At 39.0% G+C, this 24,542-nt stretch overlaps 1 protein-coding gene across 1 annotated transcript in view; it reads right to left on the bottom strand.

The window, feature by feature from the left end:
• Positions 1-24,542, bottom strand: part of Stpg2 (sperm tail PG-rich repeat containing 2) — a 588,931-nt gene that overhangs the window by 462,525 nt on the left and 101,864 nt on the right. The window contains exons 7-9 of the mRNA XM_055628088.1: positions 20,774-20,881; positions 17,992-18,148; positions 14,120-14,277 (exon numbers count right to left, since the gene is read on the bottom strand). Of these exons, the coding sequence (XP_055484063.1) occupies positions 14,120-14,277; positions 17,992-18,148; positions 20,774-20,881 (423 nt within the window). The remainder of the gene's footprint in view (positions 1-14,119; positions 14,278-17,991; positions 18,149-20,773; positions 20,882-24,542) is intronic.

Below are 24,542 nucleotides of genomic sequence, written 5' to 3'. Positions count from 1 at the left end.
ATCACAACTGAGCTCCCGCCGTGCACGTATGAAGAGCATCTGCGAGCCCAGCTCAAAATCCCTACTCCCTCTTCAGAGGAGGCAGGAGGCAGCCAGCAGAATCTGCCACAGACCACATTGTCTGTACCCCAACCCAAGATCTGGGCTGAGAAAACCCAATCCTTTCGGCACTCCTCCAAACGCTGCCATAACCCTGCCGCAGCTGAGCAGAAGGATAAAGAGGCGTACAGCAGCTTCACAGTGCCGGAACTCCAGTGCTGCCTGCTGCTCCTAGCACACAAATTAAAGCTCGGGATCTGGGACTGTGCTCATTCAACATGTCCTGAGATTTTCCTGGGTCCAGCGCAATAAGGTCTAGCAGCAAGTTCTATCACCGGCGACCCCCCGACCCCTGGCAGAGAAACCCCGGCTCAGGATCGAACAGAGAAGCCCCAACCCCTGCTGGCACTCCCCTGAGAGCACCACCATAAGCTTGCTCTAGCGGGATCAGCAAACATAGATTCTACCACCAGGCTGCTTCTGGAAGAGAGATCTGGACGCAGGATCTGGGATTGAGAACACTCAACCTAACTCTTTCCTGCACCACCCCGGGATCAGTCAACATAACCCATCCTGGCAGAGGGAAAGGACAAAGAGGCAGCACACAGGAAAGGTGGACACCTAGTCCTGCGGCCACAGTGTCACAGAGCTGACTGTTAGCCTACCCGTGCATTTTCTGCGGCAGGACCAAATCAGAGAGTAGTGAACAAGGGGAACCCCTATGTATTCCAACTGGTCCTGCAAGAGAGTGAGTGAGCCTTCTAGGGAGATTTAGCCCCAGACCCAGGGCCTCTCCACAGAAGCAACCAGACGAGATCCCTGCCACCCACACCCCTAGTGTGGGCATCATAGGGATTCTTGGGATAGCGACCCCAACATTAAAGCCTCTGCCTTGTGGGTCCACCAGTGTAATCCAGGCAAACAATCCCTGGATCTCAGTCAGAACTGCGTAATAGTGGCTTGCAGGCCACTGCAATAGTCAGAGAATCCGCGCATGAACACTGCGCCCACTAAAAGCGCACGCAAATAGCGCCAGCGTCACATTCCTTACTTAGGCAAAACTGAAACCACAGTGCACACTCCCAAACCAATGAACCTCTCTCATCTTCCTGAAAAAATAGTCCAGAAAACAGAAAGAGAGGATCCTAGCCCAAACTACAATCTCGAGGAACAACCAGTGAGGATTATAAATAACCAGATGGCTAGAGGCAGATGTAAGAACACTCCCAACAAAAATCAGGACATAATGACCTCACCAGCAACCCCACAAAACAATGGACACTTCAATTCACTAGATATACAAGAAAACGACCTCAAAACTATGTTTCTCCAGCTATTAGAGGCCCATAAAGATGAAATGAACAAAGCCCTCAGAGAAATAGCCAAAGAAATCAAGACTAACCAAGAGGAAACAAATCGTGCTCTCAGAGAAATGACCACGAAAATTGAGGCAAACAGAGAAGAAATGCAGAAAGCTCTCAAAAAAATGTCCACACAAATGAAGGCAAATAAAGAAGAAATAAACAAAGCTCTCATAGAAATACAGGCAATTATACCCAAAGAAGTAGAGGCACAATTAGTGATACATAGAGAGGAAACGGACAAAAAAATAGAAGCTATCATTGAAAAGCAGGAGTCCACATTCAAACAGATGAAGGAAATGGTGCAAGACATGAAAACAGAATTAGAATCAATAAAGAAAACACAAATAGAGAAAAACCAGGAGCTGGAGAACATAGAGAAAAGATCAGGAACTACAAAGGTAAGCATCACCAACAGAATATAAGAGATGGAAGAAAGAATCTCAGGAGCCGAAGATACACTTGCGGAAATTGACATGTCTCTCAAAGAAAAAATAAAATCAGAAAAGTTCCAAACACAAAACATCCAAGAAATCAAGGACACCATGAAAAGAAAAAAACCTAAGAATAATAGGAGTAGAAGAAAAAGAAGACATCAGGCTCAAAGGTCCGGAAAATACTTTCAAGAAAATCATAGAAGAAAACTTCCCCAACTTAAAGAAGGAGATGGCCATAAACATACAGGAGGCCTCGAGAACACCAAGTAGACTAGACCAGAAAAGAAATTCTTCACGTCACATCAGAGTCAAAACACTGAACCTACAGAACAAAGAAAAAATTCTAAAAGCAGCAAGGGAAAAAGGCCATGTAACATATGAAGGTAGACATATCAGAATCACACCAGATTTCTCAACAGAAACTGTGAAAGCCAGAAGGGCCTGGACAGAAATCATACAGTCCTTAAGGGACCACAGATTCCAACCCAGACTACTATACCCAACAAAACTTTCAATCAACATAGATGGAGAATTCAAAATATTCCAAGACAAAAACAAATTTAAAAAATATCTACATAGTAACCAAGCTCTACAGAAGTTACTAGAAGGGAAACTCCAAACCAAAGAAAACAATTATATCTAAGGAAACAGAGAAAATAGATAACTACACAAAAAAAAAAAAAAATACAAGCAGTGAAACTCAGTGACACCACCAACCCCACATCTAAAGTAAGTAACAATTATTGGTCACTAGTTTCTATCAACAACAACGGATTCAACTTCCCAATAAAAAGACACAGACTAACAGAATGGTTGCAGAAACAGGATCCATCATTCTGTTGAATCCAAGAAACACATCTATGCAACAAAGATAAACACTACCTCAGAGTAAAGGGCTGGAAAACTGTCTTTCAAGCAAATGGTTCCAGAAAACAAGCAGGAGTAGCCATCCTAATATCTAATAAAATAGACTTTCAACACAAGTTAATCAAAAAAGATAAGAAGGGCCACTATATTCTCATCAAAGGAAAAATCCACCAAGAGGACATCACAATTTTGAATATCTATGCCCCAAATACAAGAGCACCTACATTTGTAAATGAAACAATATTAAAGCTTAAATCACACATTGATCCTAATACCCTAATAGTGGGAGACTTCAACACTCCACTCTCACCAAGGGACAGATCAACTAGACAGAAAACAAATAGGGAAATAAAAACACTTACAGAGACCCTAAATCAAATGGACCTAATGGACGTCTACAGACGTCTTTTCATCCAAACTCAAAAGAGTATACCTTCTTTTCAGCACCACATGGAACAATCTCCAAAATAGACCATATAGTTGGTCATAAAGTAAGCCTCAACAGATACAAAAAGATTGAAATAATCCCTTGTATTCTTTCTGACCACCATGGACTTAAGCTGGACCTCAACAACAACAGGAATAACAAACAGCCTACATGCACATGGAAACTGAACAACTTGTTACTCAATGACAGCTGGGTTAAGGAAGAAATAAAGAAAGAAATTAAAGACTTCCTAGAATTCAATGAAACTGAAGGCACAACATACCCAAATTTATGGGACACACTGAAAGCACTGCTCAGGGGAAAATTTACAGCACTAAGTGCCTGCAAGAAGAAATTGGTAACATCACATACAAACAACTTAATGGCCCAACTGAAAACCCTAGAAAAAAAAGAAGCAGATACACCCAAAAGGAGCAGAAGGCTGGAAATAATCAAACTCAGGGCTGAAATCAATCAATTAGAAACAAATAAAACTATTCAAAGAATCAATGAAACAAAAAGCTGGTTCTTTGAGAAAATCAACAAAATAGACAAACCCTTAGCCAAACTAACTAAAAAGCAGAGAGAATCTATCCAAATCAACAAAATCAGAGATGAAAAGGGTGACATAACTACAGACACAGAGGAAATTCAAACAATCATTATGTCATACTACAAAAGCCTATATGCCACAAAATTTGAAAACCTAAATGAAATGGACTATTTTCTTGATGGATTCCATCTTCCAACATTAAGTCAAGATCAGGTAGAAAGACAGAACAGCCCTATATCCCCCAAGGAATTTGAAGCAGTCATTCACAGTCTCCCCTCCAAAAAAAGCCCTGGGCCAGATGGTTTCAGCGCGGAATTCTACCAGACCTTCAAAGAAGTGCTCACACCAATTCTCCTCAAACTATTCCACAAAATAGAAACAGAAGGTACATTACCAAACTCATTCTATGAAGCAACAGTCATCCTGATACTTAAACCACACAAAGACCCAAAAAAAAGAGAACTTCAGACCTATCTCTCTTATGAACATTGACGCAAAAATATTCAATAAAATACTTGCAAACCAAATCCAAGAACACATCAAAGATATCATCCACCACGACCAAGTAGGCTTCATCCCAGGCATGCAAGGGTGGTTCAACATACGGAAATCCATCAATGTAATCCACCACATAAACAAACTGAAGGAGAAAAACCACATGATCATCTCCTTAGATGCTGAAAAAGCATTTGACAAAGTCCAACACCCATTCATGTTTAAAGTCTTGGAGAGATTAGGAATACAAGGCACATATCTAAACATAGTAAAGGCAATATACAACAAGCCTATAGCCAACATCAAACTCAATGGAGAGAAACATAAATCAATCCCACTGAAATCAGGGACAAGACAAAACTTCCCACTCTCTCCCTACCTCTTCAACATAGTACTTGAAGTCGTAGCCAGAGCAATAAGACAACTAAAGGAGATCAAGGGGATACAAATAGTGACTAAAGTGTCACTATTCGCAGATGATATGGTAATATATATGAGCGACCCCAAAAATTCAACCAGAGAATCCCTCCAGCTGATAAACACCTTCAGCAAAGTGGCAGGATACAAAATCAACTCAAAAAAATCAGAAGCCCTCCTGTATACCAAAGACTAAAGGGACGAGAAAGAAATTAGGGAAACAACACCCTTCACAATAGCCACTAATAACATAAAGTACCTTGGGGTGACACTAACCAAGCAAGTGAAAGACCTGTTTTAGAAAAACTTCAAGTCTCTGAAGAAAGAAATTGAAGAAGCTATCAGAAGATGGAAAGATCTCCTGTGCTCATGGATTGGTAGGATTAACATTGTGAAAATGGCATCCTGCCAAAAGCAATCTACAGATTCAATGCAATTCCCATCAAAATACCAACTCAATTCTTTACAGACCTTGAAAAAAAGATTCTCAGCTTCATATGGAGAAACAAAACACCCTGAATCTCCAAAACAATCCTGTACAACAACAGATCATCTGGAGGTATCTCCATCCCCGATCTCAAGTTGTACTACAGAGCAATAGTAAAAAAAACTGCATGGTTTTGGCATAAAAACAGAAAGGAGGATCAATGGAACCACATAGAAGACCCAGAAATAAACCCACACACCTATGAATACTCGATTTTTGACAAAGAAGCCAAAACCATTCAATGGAAAAAAGACAGCATCTTCAACAAATGGTACTGGTCCAACTGGATGTCCACATGCAGAAAAATGAAAATAGATCTACATTTATCACCCTGCACAAAACTAAAGTCCAAGTGGATCAAAGACCTCAACATAAAACCAGATACTCTAAATCTGTTAGAAGAAAAAGTGGGGAAGAGCCTAGAACTCATTGGCACAGGAGACAACTTCCTGAACAAAACACCAACACACAGGCTCTAAGAGCAACAATCAATAAATGGGACCTCATGAAACTGAAAAGCTTCTATAAAGCAAAGGACACCGTCATCAAAACAAAACAACTGCCTACAGATTGGGAAAGAATCCTCACTAACCCTTTATCTGACAGAGGACTAATATCCAGTATATATAAAGAACTAAAGAAGCTGAAAAGCCGCAAACCAAGTAATCCAATTAAAAAATGGGGAACAGAGCTAAACAGAGAATTCTCGACAGAGGAATATCAAATGGCAGAAAAACACTTAAAGAAATGCTCATCCTCATTAGCCATCAGGGAAATGCAAATCAAAACGACCCTGAGATTTCACCTTACAGCCATCAGAATAGACAAGATGAAAAACTCAAGGGACAACACATGTGGGAGAGGTTGTGGAGAAAGGGGAACCCTCCTCCACTGCTGGTGGGAATGTAAACTGGTACAACCACTCTAGAAACCTATCTGGCGCTTTCTAAGACAATTAGGAATAGTGCTTCCTCAAGACCCAGCTATACCACTGCTAGGTATATACCCAAAGTTTGCTCAAGTACACAAAAGGGATATTTGTTCAACCATGTTTATAGCAGCATTATTTGTAATAGCCAGAACCTGGAAACAACCCAGATGTCCATCAACGGAGGAATGGATACAGAAATTGTGGTATTTTTACACAATGGAATACTACTCAGCAATCAAAAAGCAGGAAATCATGAAATTTGCAGGCAAATGGTGGGATCTAGAAAAGATCATTCTGAGTGAAATATCCCAGAAGGAGAAAGACAAACACGGTATATACTCACTTATATAGACCTATAAGATATGACAAACATAATGAAATCTATACACCTAAAAAAGATAATCAAGACAGCAGACATGGGGTAAGATGATCAATCTTCGTTTAGAAAGACAGATGGGATGTGCATTGAACGTATGACAGGAGTCTACTGAAGGCATCTGAAAGATTCTAACTAGCAGTGTTTTCAAAGCAAAGACTCATAACCAAACCTTTGGCAGAGTACAGGGAATCATAAGAAAGAAGGGGAGTTAGTCTGATGAGGAAAGGATAGGAGCTCCACAAGGACCAAATATATCTGGGCACAGTGTCTTTTCTGAGACTGACATTCAACCAAGGACCATGTATGGATATAATCTAGAACCTCTGCTCAGATATAGCCTGTGGTAGCTCAGTAACCAATTGATTTCCCATAGTGAGGGGAAGAAGGACTATTTCTAACAGGAACTCAATGACTGGCTCTTTGGCCTTCCCACCCCCCAAGGGAGGAGCAGTCCTGTTAGGCCACAGAGGAGAGCTTTGCAGCCAGTCTTGAAGATACCTGATAAAACAGGATCAGATGAATGGGGAGGAGATCCCCCCCATCAGTGGACTTGGAAAGGGGCACATTGGAGATGAGGGAGGGAGGGAGGGACTGGGAGGGAATGAGGGATCAGGACACGGCTGGGATACAGAGTTAATAAAATGTAACTGATAGGAAAAAAATAAAATTCAAAAAAAAAAAAAAAGATGATGCCTAAATGATCAACAAATAAATGAGAAAAGTTCAGCATCTTTAGTGTCAAGAAAATGGAAAGCAAAACCACATGGAGATTTTTGTCCTCCTGGTCAAATATTGCAATTATCAAAATAATAAACCGAGGGCCTGGGGAGATGGACCAGTGGTTAAGAGCACATATCTGCTCTTGCAGAAGACCTAAGTTTGCTTCCCAGCACTGATGTCCAGTGGATCACAGCTACTTATAATTCTAGCTCCAGAGAATCCAATGCCTTCTGGCATCAGGGCACCTACATTCATGTGTGGACGTGCACTTGCAGGGATAAACACATGTGCGCGCGCGCGCACACACACACACACACACACACACACACACACACACAGGAGGAAGAGAGAGAGAGACAGAAAAAGACAGAATGACAGAAACAGAGAGGGACAGGTAAAGGGGAAGAGAAAGTTAAATAGAATAAAAAACATTTAAAAGAAAGTAAACAACAATAATTATTGGTGAGGATGCAATCAAAAGCTAAGGAACCCTTATAAACTATTGTTGGGAGTATAAATTAATATGGCCACTACGAAAATCACTATAACTACTCTCTCAAATAACTGAAAATGCACTTTCCTGTGATCCACCTGTAGCTATATACACCTAGGTATACATCCAAAGGAATCCCAACAAGCCTGCCAACCGAAGTATGACCACAACAGTATTTACTGCAATCCAATGATTGGAGTCATCCAAAGTAATCATCAACAGATGAATGCGGAATGTACGGTTGAGCGGTTGAGCTGACAGTGCTCCCTGTAGGAAGCACAGACTAACAAACACCCCACTACCGGGCATGAGGAACACTTTTGAACATTGTGATGCAAGTAACACCCTAAGCGACATGCACTACTGATGTCGCCTGTAGTTGCTTCCCAGAGGCTGAGATAAGCCTCCTCCCCTTCCATCTGACCCTAGCCTGTCAAATCTCACCAAGGCTGCCTGCATTGTCTTCCTCTGTGGCTTGCCAAGGCTGCACCGCCACCACCACCCCAGGGTGGAGGTGATCAGACAACAGGCCACTGAGTTCTCTGCCAGAGACAGCCCCTGCACCCCTTACTTGGGACCCCACTTGGAGACAGAGTCTATGTACGACATCTGAGCAGGAGTCAGGGTAGGGGCATAGGGGGAGAAGAAGGAGGGAGAGTGGAATTGGGAGGAGGCAAGGGAGGGGGCCACAGCAGGGATACAAAGTGAATAAATTGTAATAAAGAATAATTTAAATAAATAAATAAGTCAGAAAATTTTTAAAAAAGAAGGAAAGCCTCTACTGCTGAAGACACTGCTCATTTAGGACATAAAACTCCGCTTTAAGCTGGATACCTGAAAGCCTCCTCCATTCAACCTAGCTTCCATGATTCCAGAAAATACTATGGCAGCTGCCATTGTAGGGGGTGGGAGGAGAAAAGCAATCAATAATCTTACTCAGACACAATACCTATGAACCTCAATACTGACCAGCATGGCAAGGTGCAGTAAACTGGCACACCCACATTGTTAGACATCAACAGTTGTCTAATTATATGTGAGGCCCACTCAACAGCTGGGAAAACATGTCTGGAATTAAAACCTAGCCAACTCCCAGGGCTAGTGAACTCATTAAAAAGCAATCAATTACTGACACTTTGCTAGACCACCACAATTCCTTACTTCATTCTAAATCTTATCCTTCTACCACTATGTATCCACAGAGAAGTATAGCTATCACACCTCATTGAAGAAGCTTCTCTTCACAGCAAATAGAGACCACAGAAAACCACAACTGGACACAGGCAAGATATCAATGGATTTCAGGAGCTTAGCACCAACGGATGCAGCTACTTCACAGCTCGTGAAGCTATGGGCCAGCCAACACTGTAGAAGATACAGCAAGACTGTGGGAACTAGAATATCAGGTAGTTGACTCTGAGAGAGTCTCTCCAGGAAATATCTATATAAACAATACAGAAACAATGCCAGTCTCAATAGACAAGCTAACATGGGGGGAAACTAGCACAGGGCTCCACCCCTAAAGAGGTGGGAGAGGAAGAAGTGGCCTTCCTCTTGCCTTGGCAAGTGGCCTTGCCAGAAATGAGGCCTTATTAATTACCCAATACAAAGTGGACAGTCCTGAAGCCATATATACATAAGTGACAAACCAGTGTCAGAAGAATGTACTTAAATGTTTGCACATCTATATATGCATATGTATGTAACAATAATAATAAAAAGAGACTATCACTTTGAGAGTGAGCATCCTTGAGAGTGAGCAAGAGGGAGCCCCTCATTGGAGGAGATGTAGGAAGGTGCTGTAAGCTACACATGCTTGGCCCATGCAAACAAATGCCACAGGCTTTCTCTCATATGCACAATCTAAACTTTATTTTTAAAACAAGATTTGAAATTGGAGGAGGATTATATAAAGCAGTACAAGAAGGCCATCAAGGACAAAGAAGAGAGGACAGGAGAAGGTCAAAGGGAAACATGCAAAGAGTCAAATCATGATATATATGAATGAAAACATCATCATTAATATGTACAATCAATATATGGTCATAAAAGAAAGAATTCTAGAATTGAAAATGAATGTGTCAAATTAACTGTGTGTGTGTTTCTTATGTATTTTTTTTCTTTTTTGCTCTTTTATTATTCTGGTTTATTTCAGCATTTTGTTGTTCTCTGCCTATTCATTTGCTTCAAAAAGAGAAAGAATATGAAAAGGTCTGGAATTGAGTGGGGGGAAGGTAGGAAGGATCTAGGAGGAGTTGAGAATAGGAAACCATAATTATAGTATATTATATAAATAAAAAATTTTAATAAAAGGTTTTTAAAAATAATTCAATAGCTTCATTTTGAAAAACACTTAAATAAAATAAAGGTTCTCCTAACACAAAATTTTACACCAAGCATAAATAGGGGAAAAAAGGTGTAAGAGGTTCAGAGTATGACAAACAGTCCAACATACATATGTGTTATGATCTCAGAGGTGGGAAAGGATATGGCTATAAAATATATGAAGAAGCAACAGACAAGAATTATTTCAAATTGATGGCACAGAGCAAGCCAAGATATAACAGATCTGCAAATTTCAGAAAGATGTATTGAAAAGAAAGCAACATTTATTCAGACCAAAGAGACAAATGAAAGATGCAAAACATCCACTCACTTCACAGGAAAAACAATGAGAACAACCCGCTTCACACTGAAAACCACTCAATGACATCATTAAAGTGCTGAAAATATTCCATTTTTGTAGCTGTACCATAATTTCTAGATCCATTCCTCAACTGAGAGGGAGCTGGGTTTTTTCCAGGTTCTGGCTATTTCAAATAAAGCTGCTACAAACATGGTTGAGCAAATGTCCTTGTTGTATACTTGAGCATCTTTTGGATATATGCCTAGGAGTGGTATAGCTGGATTTTGGGGAAGCGCTATTTCTAGTTGTCTGAGAAAGCACCAGATTGATTTCCAAAATTGTTCTACGAGTTTACATTCCCACCAGCAGTGGAGGAGGGGTCCCCTTTCTCCACAACCTCTCCAGCATGTGTTGTCATCTGAGTTTTTGATCTTAGCCAAATTATGGTACATCTACACAATGGAATATTACTCAGCAATAAAAAACAAGGAAATCATGAAATTTGCAGGCAAATAGTGGGAACTGGAAAAGACCATCCTGAGTGAGGTATCCCAGAAGCAGAAAGAAAGAGTATAGACAAAGGGTATATACTCACTCATAAGTGGATATTAGATATATAATATAGGATAAACATACTAAAATCTGTACACCTAAAGACTAATCAAGAAGGAGGACTCTGGCTAAGACTCTTGCTCAATCCTCATTCTGAAAGGCAAATGGGATGAACATCAGAAGAGGGAGAAAAAAGGGAACAGGACAGGAGCCTATCACAAGAGGGCCTCTGAAAGGCTCTGCCCTGCAGGGTATCAATGCAGATGCTGAGACCTATAGCCAACTTTGGGCGGAGTGCAAGGAATCTTATGAAAGAAGGGGGAAATAGAAAGATCTGGAGAGAACAGGAGCTCCACAAGGAGAGCAACAGAACCAAAAAATCTGAACACAAGGGTCTTTGCTGAGAGTGATATCCCAACCAAGAACCATTCAGGGAGATAACCTAGAACCCCTGCACAGATGTAGCCCATGGCAGCTCAGTCTCCAACTGGGTTCCATAGTAATGGGAACAGGGACTGTCTCTGACATGAACTGATTGGCCTGCTCTTTGATCACCTCCCCCTGAGGGGAAAGCAGCATTACCAGGCCACAGAGGAAGACAATGCAGCCACTCTTGATGACACCTGATAGACTAGGATCAGAAGGAAGGCGAGGAAGACCTCCCCTATCAGTGGACTTGGTGAGGGGCATGGGTGGAGAAGGAGGGAGGATGGAATTGGGAGGGAATGAAGGAGGGGCTAAAGCTGAGATACAAAGTAAATAAACTGTATTTAATATAAAAAATAAATGGAAGACCTATATGCTAGAGTACAGTCATATTCCAAAGCAACTTTCGTGAGCAGGACTTTGAGATATTCTTTAAGGTTTTTCATTAACCTTAGTACCATAAAATATTTAGTTCTTATCAAAATTTACCTTTAGTCCTTACTTTTAACATTTAAGTTGACCACATATAAATTTAGAAAACTAATAAAAGGTTGTATCAAGTTTTAAAATAGTATGTTAGCCAATAAGCACTTGAAATAAAGAAAAATATTGAATGGTAGGACTACTTTTCTTTGGATGGCAATGATCAAAGGATGCCATCACAACACCTATGGAAGAAAGCAGTACATGACTAAAAATAAATGAGCTAATGTATATTTTACACAAAGCATAACAAAGTATTCTAAAACTACTAAAATTCATGGCAAGTCCCTTAAAATCACTGAAGTATATTTAATGTACTACTTTTATAATCACAATTAAAATATTTTATATCAAACTGAATATTAAAGAAGAAATACATAAAAAGATATCTGAGGAAAAGGTTGAAATGAAGTTTAGAAATGTAAAAAAACAAAAAAATTTGCCAGTCAAAATACTAAAACCTCTAGAGCAGACATAGTCATGTTAAATTTGTTCACTTGGCAACTCTTTAATAAGTTGGTTAATTTAATGGAAAATAAGTTGACAAAAACCAGATGGCTATTATGAAGACTGTTAGATACAATGCAGGGATGTGGGTGTTGCTATGAGAAGAAAAACAATAAAATAAAAATGTTTATAAATTAATTAAATGTGGATGTCAGTGTCTCCTATTATATTCTGTTTCAAGTTACCAAGTATTGCTAGTTTCAGGTGCTGACAGAAGATACAAGGCTCCTGAGCAAGAGACAAAGGCTCATCATGACACAGGGTGCCAATCATCTTTGTTCAGTGTGCACAATACAGACCAGGCAGGTGGGGCCAATGGGTACTTGCAAACAATGGCCCCCTTATGGAAGAAAACATGAGTATCAGGGACCTGATACTCAAAGGGCAGTTAGCATGAGCTCTGGTTGAGGCAAAGGTATAATTTAAAAGTTGTTTGCAATAATATCATATTGAAAAGGAAGCCCTTGAAAAAAATGTGCAAGAGCATAAAATATTTCCATAGAAAACAAATGTTGGGAGTGTTTGCTCCAAAAATAAATCTTAAAAAAATAAGCTTCAAAAAAATTAGAAAGCTGAAAGTCTTAATGTCTAACAATGTATTTTATGTATAATAAAATGCAAAAACAGTCATGCATTAAATTAAATACATATATAATTCCTGCCTTTAAATCATTAAGCATATTATATTCTAGTTTGTTCTGTTAGTGCTGTTACTTCATCTTAATAATATTATACATATTAAATACTTAAACAGTCTAATTCCAGATTAATTACTTTGAGCTGTGACCAGATCATCAAGAATTCTAAATGTCCTTAGAGAGTGTAATGACAGCCAGCTTAGGAAGCCATTCTACACAACAATCAACCATTTCACATTTCATCCTCTGAGTTTGGGACATAGTGTACCAAAGTCAGTTATTTAAAAATGGTATATGAGGTTTCATTTGTTTCTAGATTATTTATATCTTCCATTTTCCAAGTATCATTAATAAACATAAATTCTGAGTGATAGAAAAAAAATGTTACTTATGGCCAAAGAAATGGCTCAGTGGGGAAAGGCACTTCCTGACAAGGTTCAGGCTCAAATTCATCTCAAGAACATACATGGGGAAAGCTGACTTCTGAACATTATCCTTGGCCCTCATGAGGATACCGTTGACCATGGCCATTACATGACATCTGATAACATGTGAACATGCACACACACACATGCACATGCACACACACACTGTTTACAATGTTCTTATGCAACACCACCATTTACAGTGAGTACACACTAATAAAATTTTATAAATTATAGTATAGTATAGTGGATATAATTATATAGTTACATTGTACTTGTATATAATCTATGTGATATTATAAAATTACATGCTATAAATTATAAAAATTATAATACATTCCATAATGCTGTCCTAAGCCAAAACCTAACTAATACCTCTACTGAATGAAAATCTCAAGCTCCTGTTCTCATCCACTTGCCTCCATTTCTTGCCTTACCCACACAGAAACTTTGCCTTATTAAAAAACTTGACATTTTAAAACTAATCATATGATTAATTTTACCTGAACCTTAACTATTCTGTATTCAATATTTCCATTTCTTGGTCTGAAGCTATGGATCTTCTCCTTTCTGATTATTTTTCCCTGAATCTATCTTCATGAAGATTCTTTTTTCAAATGTGATATTTGTAATCTCTAGAACTTTAGTTTGTGAGTTATTCTTTTTGCTCTGTCATTCATCTACTGATTTTGATCAATCTACTTTTCATAACATATAGAAAATAGTAATAAGTATAGCTTATCTTACTTTGCTAGCAATTCTATTACTACATAAAATTTTAGAGAGTTCTAACAGCTTGGTGTTGCCTATAGATATATTGTATAAAAAGAATAATGTCTTGTTATTAACAAATCACCTGATAATGACAAGGCCCAGGACTACTGGCAACCTCTTTCTTAACTGTGATAAAACGTTGAGGGACAGAAGAGCCAAATCCAGTTTTCTTTGATTTCTTCAAGGCCTTTTGTACCTTGGCGATTACAATGTTGCCTGAGATATCGTAACACCCAGGACCTAAAATTATAAAGAATATTATGTGTAAGAACAGCACAGACAGAGGAAGAAGATCCAGGCAATCTTGATGAGGTTTGATAGGCTAGGGTTAGATAGTAGAAGAGGAGGACTCGCCTTTTCAGTGGACTAAGGGAGAGAATAAGAGGAAGAGAGAAGGAGGAGGAAACCAGGAGGAGATGAGGGAGGGGGCTACAATCAGGATACAAAGTGAATAAATTGTAAAAGAAAAAATAATAAAATAAAATAAATTTTAAAAGAATAAGCACATTTTTAAGAACTTTTTGGAACTCAGTAACATTAGGTAATGTTTTTAGAAGGAGGTCCATATATTTCTGGCCAAAATACAATGACTTAAACACTTTTTTAAACTAATCAAAGGTTTACAAGGTTAACAAGTAAATATGAATGTCAGAAACATGCAAAGAAAGCAGTGACAAATTTCTAAATGATTCTACTTATATTAAAATTTAGAAAATTTAAAAATCACAGGCTCAGCACAGCTGCCTGGAGGACAGGAACGGAGGTGGACATTAATATCAAAGACATATGTGAGAAATTTTAAAGAAAGACGGGACTGTTAAAAAAAATTGATAATACCAACAGTTGCCAGAATAAAAGAAAGCTGTCAGTTTGACACTGTTTGTAAGCCATATACCCTACTGAGCTACAGTGACCACTCCAGGAAATCACTGACAAAAGAAATCTCCAATGTGCTAAGTAAGAGAATACTGAGAACTGTAGTAGCCACATTCTTCCCCAGGGACAGTATCCTGGACTTATAAGCAAAGCTACCAAAGGAAATTATTGCTTCCATAGTGATTTTTCACAGCCTAAGTTATCTAAACATTCTCCTCTTGCCTTCACTAAAGCTCCCCTAATCCCTACCTAATGAGACATAAGTACCTTTACCTGTGTTCTAGTTTGGTTTCTGTTGCAGTAATAAATAAAAACATTAGCCAAAGGCAACCAGAGCATAGGAACAATCATATTGAAACAAATATAAACAGTTCAGTGTCTGTCATCAGATGTTTACAGTCTTCTGGGATGCAGAGGGAGTGAGCAGCTCCACTTCTCCTGCCCTGCTACTCACACACACAAAGCTAGTCTTGTAAACTTAAACTGGCTCCACGCCACACCTTCCACTGACTTGATGGTTACCCCACACTCCTGGCATCTCCAGTATGGTGAGGTTCCCACTGCAACAGGAGCTGCCTCATCTGGGCTCTCCTCGTGGATTCAAACCCAGCTTTAAGGTGCTAAGATTCGCTTCTCTCCACGACACTATCAATCCTGCAGTCTCCACTATAACTGAGGTCACACCTGTGTCAATGGTCCCCTGGCTTCTCTGCTGGGATTCTACTTTCTAAGATCCCCTTTATGCTTTTCAAACCCAGTAGCATAAGTTCAGCAACTAGCCTGAGATGCAGCCTTGACTCCCTCTAGACCACCTTGTCTGTGTGATGACCCTGAGAAAATACTTCTCAGAATATATCACCTCACTGATGCTGCTGATTCTCCAGGCACTGCTAACCGGAACCAGTTGTCCCAGTAGAGCAAACATTCCACTTCTAGATAGTCCTAATCCAAAATTTTATACAACTACTCTTAATATATTAAACATATAATATGTAATAATCATACTAAAATCTGTACACCTAAAGAAACTAATCAAGAAGGAGGACCCTGGGTAAGATGTTCAGTCCTCATCCAGAAAGGCAAAGAGGATGGATATCAGAAGAGGGAGTAAACAGGGAACAGGACAGGAGCTACCACAGAGGGCCTCTGAAAGGCTCTGCCCTGCAGGGTATCAAAGCAGATGCTGATACCTGTAGCCAAACATTGGGCAGAGTGCAGGGAATCTTATGAAAGAAGGAGATAATAAGACCTGGAGAGAACAGGAGCTCCACAAGGAGAGCAACAGAACCAAAAAATTTGGGCACAGGGGTCTTTCCTGAGACTGATACCCCAATCAAGGACCATTCAGGGAGATAACCTAGAACCCCTACACAGATGTAGCCCAGTTCAGCGTCCAGGTGGGTTCCATAGTAATGGGAACAGGGACTGTCTCTGACATGAACTGATTGGCCTGCTCTTTGATCACCTCCTCCTGGGGTGAGGGGAGCAGCCTTACCAGGCCACAGAGGAAGACAATGCAGCCACTCTTGATGAGACCTGATAGAGTGGGATCCGAAGAAAGGTGAGGAAGACCTCCCCTATCAGTGGACTTGGGGAAGGGCATGGGTGGAGAAGAGGAAGGGAGGGGAGGTTTGGGTGGGGAGGTGGGAGGGAGCTACAGGTGGGATACAAAGTGAATAAACTGTAATTTAAAAAAAAATTTTTAAGAGTCTTTGCTTCTTTCTGGAACTTCACAAGCCAGGCTTCCAACCTCTCCATCTCCCTCACCATGCTTGTCTTGCAAGCTTACATTAACTTCTGAGCATCCAACAGCTTTTTCTAGCTGAAAGCTCTAAAATCCTCCCCCAAAAAACACAAACAGGCCCATCAGACCCATATCCCCAAGATCTTAGTGGCAGTTTTCTCCTCTAGTTTGGTTTTTCCTACTGTGATAACACACTGAGCAGCTACACCTACAGGAAGGAGAGGGTTGATTTGACTTACAGATTAGCAGCATTATGTAAAGCCAACCAGAAACTTAAAACAGTATCCTGGGGGCAGGAACTGAAGTAGAGACCACAGAAGAACACTGCTTACTGGCTTGCCTCTCTTGGTTTGCTCAGCTATATCTGTTATAGGGCCCATGCCATACCCAGGAATGGTACCACCCACTGTAGGATGGACCCACCTATATCAAGTAACAATCGAGAAAAAAAAAGGGCTCATAGTCATGCCCACAGGCCAATCTGGTAGAGGCAATTAATTCCTCAGTTGAGCTGCCTCTCCCCAGCTAAGTCTAGGGTTGTGCCAAGCTGGCAATAAAACTAACCGAGAGGACTAGAATCTGGGCTACCTCAGTATCAATTCTAATTGCTGCTTTGCTTAACACAGCACAGACGCCTCTTTGAATGACAGCTAACTAATACACTTATTGAAATCATGGAACTATATACCTAAAATTATTTTATTATGTATAAAATAAACCTCAGAAGAGAATGTATGACCAAATTACAGAGCTAAACAATATTAGAAGGTTGGTGTAAAATGTATTTAACATGCAAAAAAAAAATCATCTATCATCTGATTTTCCTGTCATCACATTTATTTTTCACTCCTTCTTTACAATAAAAAACTACAACTCAGAGAATTTTCTATACTGGTAATCTGGATGAATAAAGTTTCACATATTTTTCATTCAAAATAGTATAAACAACTTTCTATGGTGTTGAAAATTTTTTTAAGAAGACAGTAAGATACTTGAAATAAATATTCACGTGTCTTCCGTATAGTTTAGGTTTTTGTTTGTTTGTTTTTGTTTTTCAAGAGAAGTCTGTTTGGGTAAGCAGATATCCATTAGTGAAGTAGGACATATTTGAATGAGTACCTTAAGCTATGTGTGTTCTATTAAATTGGCTCTGTTACTTTATCTTACTAAAACTTTGAGTATATTGATTCATCTGTAACATAGTCAGTACTTATATTTTTTTTTACTTTAAACAATACCACCAAACAGAACTTAGTAAATTGAATTCTCTCATGTATCCATCCTGTTAAGGATAGTAAGTGATATATAGTCAGAGTAAAAGTTTAACAGCAAACCTGGCATTTCCTGTGCCTTGGAGTCCTGTTTGAATCGGGTAGCAGTTTGACCAAATGATGAATTCAGTCCTGACTTTTTATTTGGTAACTTGAAAGAAGTTCTTATTTCTTCATATGTGCCAGGAGCTGGGGTACTTGATTTGATTGGTACAAATCTCTAGGAAAATGTGCCAATGAAAAACATAAGTAAGATTCTATATTTCAGCAGTTAAAAGCTGACTTCTGAGTGATGCAGCATCAACACTATATTTTTTAATGTAGTGAAGACAATAAAGATAAATTAAGATCTTTTGATCATCGAAACATAAAATACTAACATAGCTTTTGGTAAAGTCACTGATATGCCAATACAGTTATGTACAGTGTGCCTGATTTTCTTAGAAAGAAAAAAATGCTGAAAGGAAACTCTTAAGTGCCAGATGACACTTTATGGATGCTTTTAACTTGTAAATATTCCTCGCTAACAAAGACATATATAGTCTAATACGGTTTACGTTATATTTACGTTATATTTGTGTGTGTGTGCATGTGTGAGGAAGCACGCACGCGCGCGTGTGTGTGTGCCTGTGCATGTACAAATGTCTGCATGTGAGGCAGAGATCAAGTCAATGATCTTCCTCAATTGTCTTTCCACCTTAATTTTTGACACAGGGTCTTTCATGAACCTGGGGTTCACCTGTTGGCCAAACTAGCTGGCCAGGAAGCCCCAGAAATCCTGTGGTGTGTGCCTCCTGACACTGATGTGGTCATACACTGTGATTACCCCTACATTATGGTAGAGGGGATAATTGCTCATTTGATTCAATGGTATTTTTGTTCTAGAAGATTTTTTAACCCTTTCTGTTCTTGTTGATTTTTTTTCCATTTTTGAAATATGAGGCACTGACATGCTTTCAAGAGAGAAACCATGCTTTTTTATAAGGTTCAAAGAAGCATTTGCTGCTGCTTCCATTTGTATGTGAGCTTGCCACTGTAAGGAGTGGGAATTCACAGTGTAGATTTTCTCTTTTCCATGTGTTAATTCACCCACAGGGTGGCTGATTTCACATTACCAGCATAGCATCAGCCAACTTGCTGAACCCCTGGAAACCACCATTGTCTCTTGGAATTTGATACGGATGCACTACAGCATTCCAAGGGTCCATCCCAGCTCCTTGTCATTCCTTCCAAAAATATTGCTTTCTGTGTCTAAACCCAAATAGTTATGTATGTTTTCCTTTGCCCTTCCTTCCTAAACGTGTATTGAACACGTTTTCTGTTTTGAAAAAAAAAAGTAAGTAAATATGAAGGCCGACTAAACTGATCTCTGAGAGGAACAGGAAAAGGGCATGTTGGCTCCTGGATGTGTGTGTCAGTTTTTACAATCCTGAGAATAATTCTAAAGTGCAGCCAGAATTGAGCCACAGTTGCAGCAGAATCACTATGTAAAGTGATATGTGAAAATATAATGGGAATCACTGCATTTCAGGAACATGCTAGACCATTCCTGAACATTTTCCAGAAATTCTGACCCCTAAGCCTACCTTCTTAATTGGACTGTTTCTTTATCTATCACTATAATTCTTATATCTTTTCAAATTCAACTAAACACACTTCCTCTATAAGGCAATCATGTTTGGTTGTAACTCCCCTGTGTCTTCGGCCATTATTCTTTCTTTCACTATCATTCCTTTGAACAAAATTATTGTTTTTCTTTTCCATTTATAAAATATAATTTAAATGATTGCTGCCAAATGACATAAAATTAGAACTATATAGTAGATGAATGGAAGTATAGCCTAAAAACTCAAAAGCACTGGTTATAAACTGTGTTTTTAAAAATCAAAGGTACACACACACTGTTCTTTCTGCATCCCTCTTGTACAGGGCCTTAAGTACTGTCAAGCTGCTCAAGATTAGTCTAATCATCACCCCCTTAGTCTCCCCAGGCCCTCAATACAACACCTAATTTGTTAAAATGTAATCTCAATTATATCTATGAAATATATCTTTAATCTGTCTACCTGTCTCCAAGGAGGACATCTTAAATATATTGAAACCAAAACAGTTATCTACAGGCAACTGAAAGTTAAAAACTTCCCCCAGTTAAATAAAATAATCAGAGCTACACATAGTACAAGTAGATAATTTTTACAATCGCCTTTTCTGGAGGCTGCTGCAATATACATGTTTGCCAGTCTCTTAATTTTCTTGGCCTAGGAATATCCTAAAAATATTTGATTTTGTTTGGGATGCTCCTTGAATCATGTCAAGTGGTTGCTATGGAACAGATGCTCCAACTGCAGTCTTACTAGAGACGGTCCCCGAGGAAGGTGTATGCATGTCCTGTAGTAGGTGTGACAGAAAAACCTACAGTTCTCCAAAGGTTACATTCTTTCCACTGGGCTACACTTAATACTCTATACATGCATTAGCAAGGAATGCAAATAAATTGATACTTGCCCCCTGAACAAAACTTAAACTCAATGGACCAAAGTTTAGGATTCAGAATAAACAGCTCTTAATCATCTGAACTGATGTTCACATATGTAAATTTGATTAATAGAAAATGCTTAATAGATGTTCCTAATACAAATATTCATCTGTGTATTATTGTTGATACTCAATCTTATTTCATATAACTCTGACCACAGTTTTACAACGTTTTGCTCCAACCACGCCCATTTCTAATTTGCTGTACGGCATTTCACTTTTTGTAATTTCCTTAAACTCTTTAGAATTTGTTACTGAATTACACCATGCCTATTACACTGTGTATATATAAATGTTTGTACAGCATTACCTCTGATATAGAAAAGAAAGTGGAAGCTGTGTTTTTCATATTTTCTGTCATACATTTTGTCTTCTCAAACTGACTTTTAATTTCATACTTTCCAGGTCCTGGTGTTCTCTAAATTACAGAAAGAAAGAAATACATTAACAAAGGATTTTCTTTCTGCAACATCTAAGGAAAGACTGGGTAATTCTTATAGATCATTATCAAAGCCTTCCATTAAGAAGAAAGCAACAGGAAAAGAACTTATCCTAACGAAGGAAGGAAAAAAGAAAAAGAAGAAGAAAAGAAAAAAAAAAAAAAAAAGGATTGGTCAAAGCGTCTTTTAGCCCTGAAAGCAGACTGCCTGAAGCTTTGCTGCCCTCTGCTGATAAACTGCAAGAAATAGTCCTAGCTACATGGCTAACTATTAAAGAAAAGAAAGTTTCGATTATCCTTTCATTTCATGGTATAGAGCTGGCCTTATCTGGCTTGGCATGGAGCTCAGTGGGGGAGCTCCAGCTTATCATGTGCACGGGTTTAAGCACACACCAACAACAGCCAGAAAAACATCACTGTCCTCCCAAACTTCTCAAAACTTCTTTAACTAATCAATAGGCAAACAAATAGGCAACGGGAAATGTTTTCTTTTAAACACAAAGGTTTAGTGTAAATAAACTAAGCTTTTGCTTGAATACTTTCCAACAAATAAATATTAATCTTATTAATCACAGGACTGGGTTTATTATTATTATAGTAAAGTAAGATAAAATAGATAAATTATAGAAGATAGCTAGATAGATAGATAGATAGATAGATAGATAGATAGATAGATAGATAGATAGATAGTAATAGAAACAGTTTGTTATTGGTACAAACACAGACATGTTGATCAATGGAATTGAACTGAAGACCCAGACATAAATCCACACACGTACGGACACCTAATTTCTGATAATGAAGCCAGAAATACATATGGGGAAAAAGACATCATCTTCAAATAAATGAACCTAGTCAAAGTAAGATGTAGTTTGACCACATGTAGAAGAATGCAAATAGATTGATACTTGCCCCCTGAACAAAACTTAACTCAATGGACCAAATGGATCAAAGACCTCAACATAAAACCAGATACACTTGGGAAAGCAGAGACAAGCCAATCACTGTGAGTTTGAGGCTAGCCTGGTCTACAAAGCCAAGGCTACACAGAGAAACCATGTCTAGAAACAAAAAGAAAAAAAAATCAGATACACTGAACCTGATAGAAGAGAAAAAGGGAAAAAGCTTTGAATTCACTGGTACAGGAGAAAACTGCCTGAACAGAACACCAACAGCTCAGGCACTAAGATTAATAATTAATAAATGGAACATCATGAAACTGAGAATCTTGACGACAAAGGACACCATCATTCAAACAAAGCAGCAGCCTACAGAATAGAAAAATACTTTTATCAACTACACATCCAATAGAGGACTAATATCTAAAATATGTAAAGAAATAAAAGTTAACTGGGCATCAAAGGAAACCAAACATTAAAAACTGGGGAACAGATCTAAACAGAATTCTAAAGTGAAAATGTGTATGGCTGATGGATACATAAAGAAATGTTCAAAGTCCTTAGTCATCAGGGAAATTCATATCAAAACTACTTTGGGATTTCATGTCAAACCCATCATAATCTCCAGGATCAATAAGACAAATGAGAGCTCTTGGTGGTGAGGATGTGGACAAAGGGAACACTAACCCATTGATAGTGGAATAAAAACTTTTACAGGCACTGAGAAAATCAATGGGATGGCTCCTCAAGAAGATGGGAAATAATCTACCTCAAAATCTAGCTATACCACTCTTGAACACATACCCAAAAATGCTTCATCCTACTACAGAGGCATTTTCTCAGCTGCCTTCTATGCTGCTCTATACATAATAACCAGAAATATAAAATAGCTTAGAGAACAATCAACAGGTGAGTAAACAGAGAAATGTGGTGCATTTACACAATGGGATACTACTCAGCCATTTAAAAAATAGTAATTCACAGGTAAATTGATGGAGCTAGAAAAAAAATCTTATGTGAGGGAACCCAGACCCAGAAAGACAAATATGGTATGTATGGGGATGTTAGCTGCTAAGTCATTGATAAGCAAGATGCAATCCACAGAAGTTAGGTATAGAGTAAGGGACTAATGAGAAGAACAGATTTCCTCTAGGAAGGAGAAATAGAATAGATAATTATGGGTAAACAAAGTGGGGACTAGAATGGGAGGAACAAATGGGGAATCAAAGGAGAAAGAGGGGTGAGGGAGTAAACATGAAAATTATGGGCTAAAATTATGGGCTATTTGGGGAGTCATATGGAAACCCACTATAGCAGAAGCTTCCAAAAATACATATCCATTCATATATGAAGGCATTCTAAATGAAATCACTAAATAATAGGAAACAGCCCCAACTGGACATCTCTTGTCAGCAAATGACGTTCCCAATGCCGGGGACTGTGCTACAGGGGCCCCATAGAAATAACAAAACAATCTAGGCTATTGCCAAAGCCATCAGTTGCTCTCCACAAACTGATGGTAAAGCCCCTCAGAAGACAAAACCTACACAACTCACTGAACATGAAGAATCAGGCTGGGGCCTACCCAGAGCTTTCACTCCTACATGCTAGTGTCTTTGGTACAGTAGGGTATTCTGCATGCTACCAAAGGAGAAAGGTAAACAAAACCCAGCTACAAACCCTTCACTCTATAATGAAAACCTGCATGTACCTTGCACTAGTACAATAGTCATACAAAGCTTCTGAGAGGAAACAATATCTGATTTGATTTAAGGCCTACTGCATGAGATGGAACCCACTTCTGACACTGCTCAGTTGGCCTAGAACCTGAGACTAGATCCAGAGGAAATCTAAAGATCACTGTTCTGCTAAAGAACCATAGCTAATAAAATGACTCCTAGCAACATTCTGCTGTCCTCATAAATCAGTATCTTGCTCAGCCATCATCAGAGAAGTTTGCTCCTACAGTAGATTGGAACAAATACAGAGATCCACAACCATAGAACATGTACAGTGAGATATCTTGAAACACTCCTAAATGGGATGTCATCATCAAATCCCTCCCCTCGAGACTTGGGGAGCCTTGCAGTAGAAAAGACAGAAAGATTGTAAGAGCCAGGGGGGATAGAAAACACCAAGGAGCAAACCCTTCTAAACACAGCAGGACCAACGGATGTATGAACTCACAGAGACTGTGGCAGCCAGCATAGGACCAGCCTGGGTCTAAACCAGATGGGATCCCAGCATGGAGAGAAGTGGAATAAGACCCCATCCCTAACCCAGAACCACTCATACATGAAAACTTCATTTTTTCCGGTAGAGTCTCACTCTTAAAAGCAGTCTCCACACCCAGCAGTAGATGGCCAACACAAAATGGACTCAATGGCATCTGTGGAAAATCTATGTCTCATAGTGTTTTAACAGGGCATGCTTTTCTTTAGCTTACAGTTCCTTTGTATATCTATTACAGCTTTCAGTTTTGTTGTTTTTATGGGATTGATGTGTGTGGGAACATGTACGTCTCTTTTTCTTCTGCTTGGTTGTTTTGTTGGTTGGTTAGCTGGCTGGTTGGTTGGCTGGTGGATTGATTTTGTCCTATCCCAGTTTGTTTTTTCTGTTGTTTTGTTTTTTTCTTATTTTGTTTATTATTATTCTCTATGTCTGTCTGTTTTCTAAGGAAAGAAAGAACGGGTGTGGTTGGTTGGTTGGTTGGTTGGTTGGTTGGTTGGTTGGTTGGTTGG

The sequence above is a fragment of the Psammomys obesus genome, unplaced genomic scaffold (assembly GCF_907164565.1).
Source record: "Psammomys obesus unplaced genomic scaffold, mPsaObe1.curated_primary_1811, whole genome shotgun sequence".
NCBI classification, from domain to species: domain Eukaryota; kingdom Metazoa; phylum Chordata; class Mammalia; order Rodentia; family Muridae; genus Psammomys; species Psammomys obesus.
This window is presented reverse-complemented; position numbering and strand designations above follow the sequence as displayed.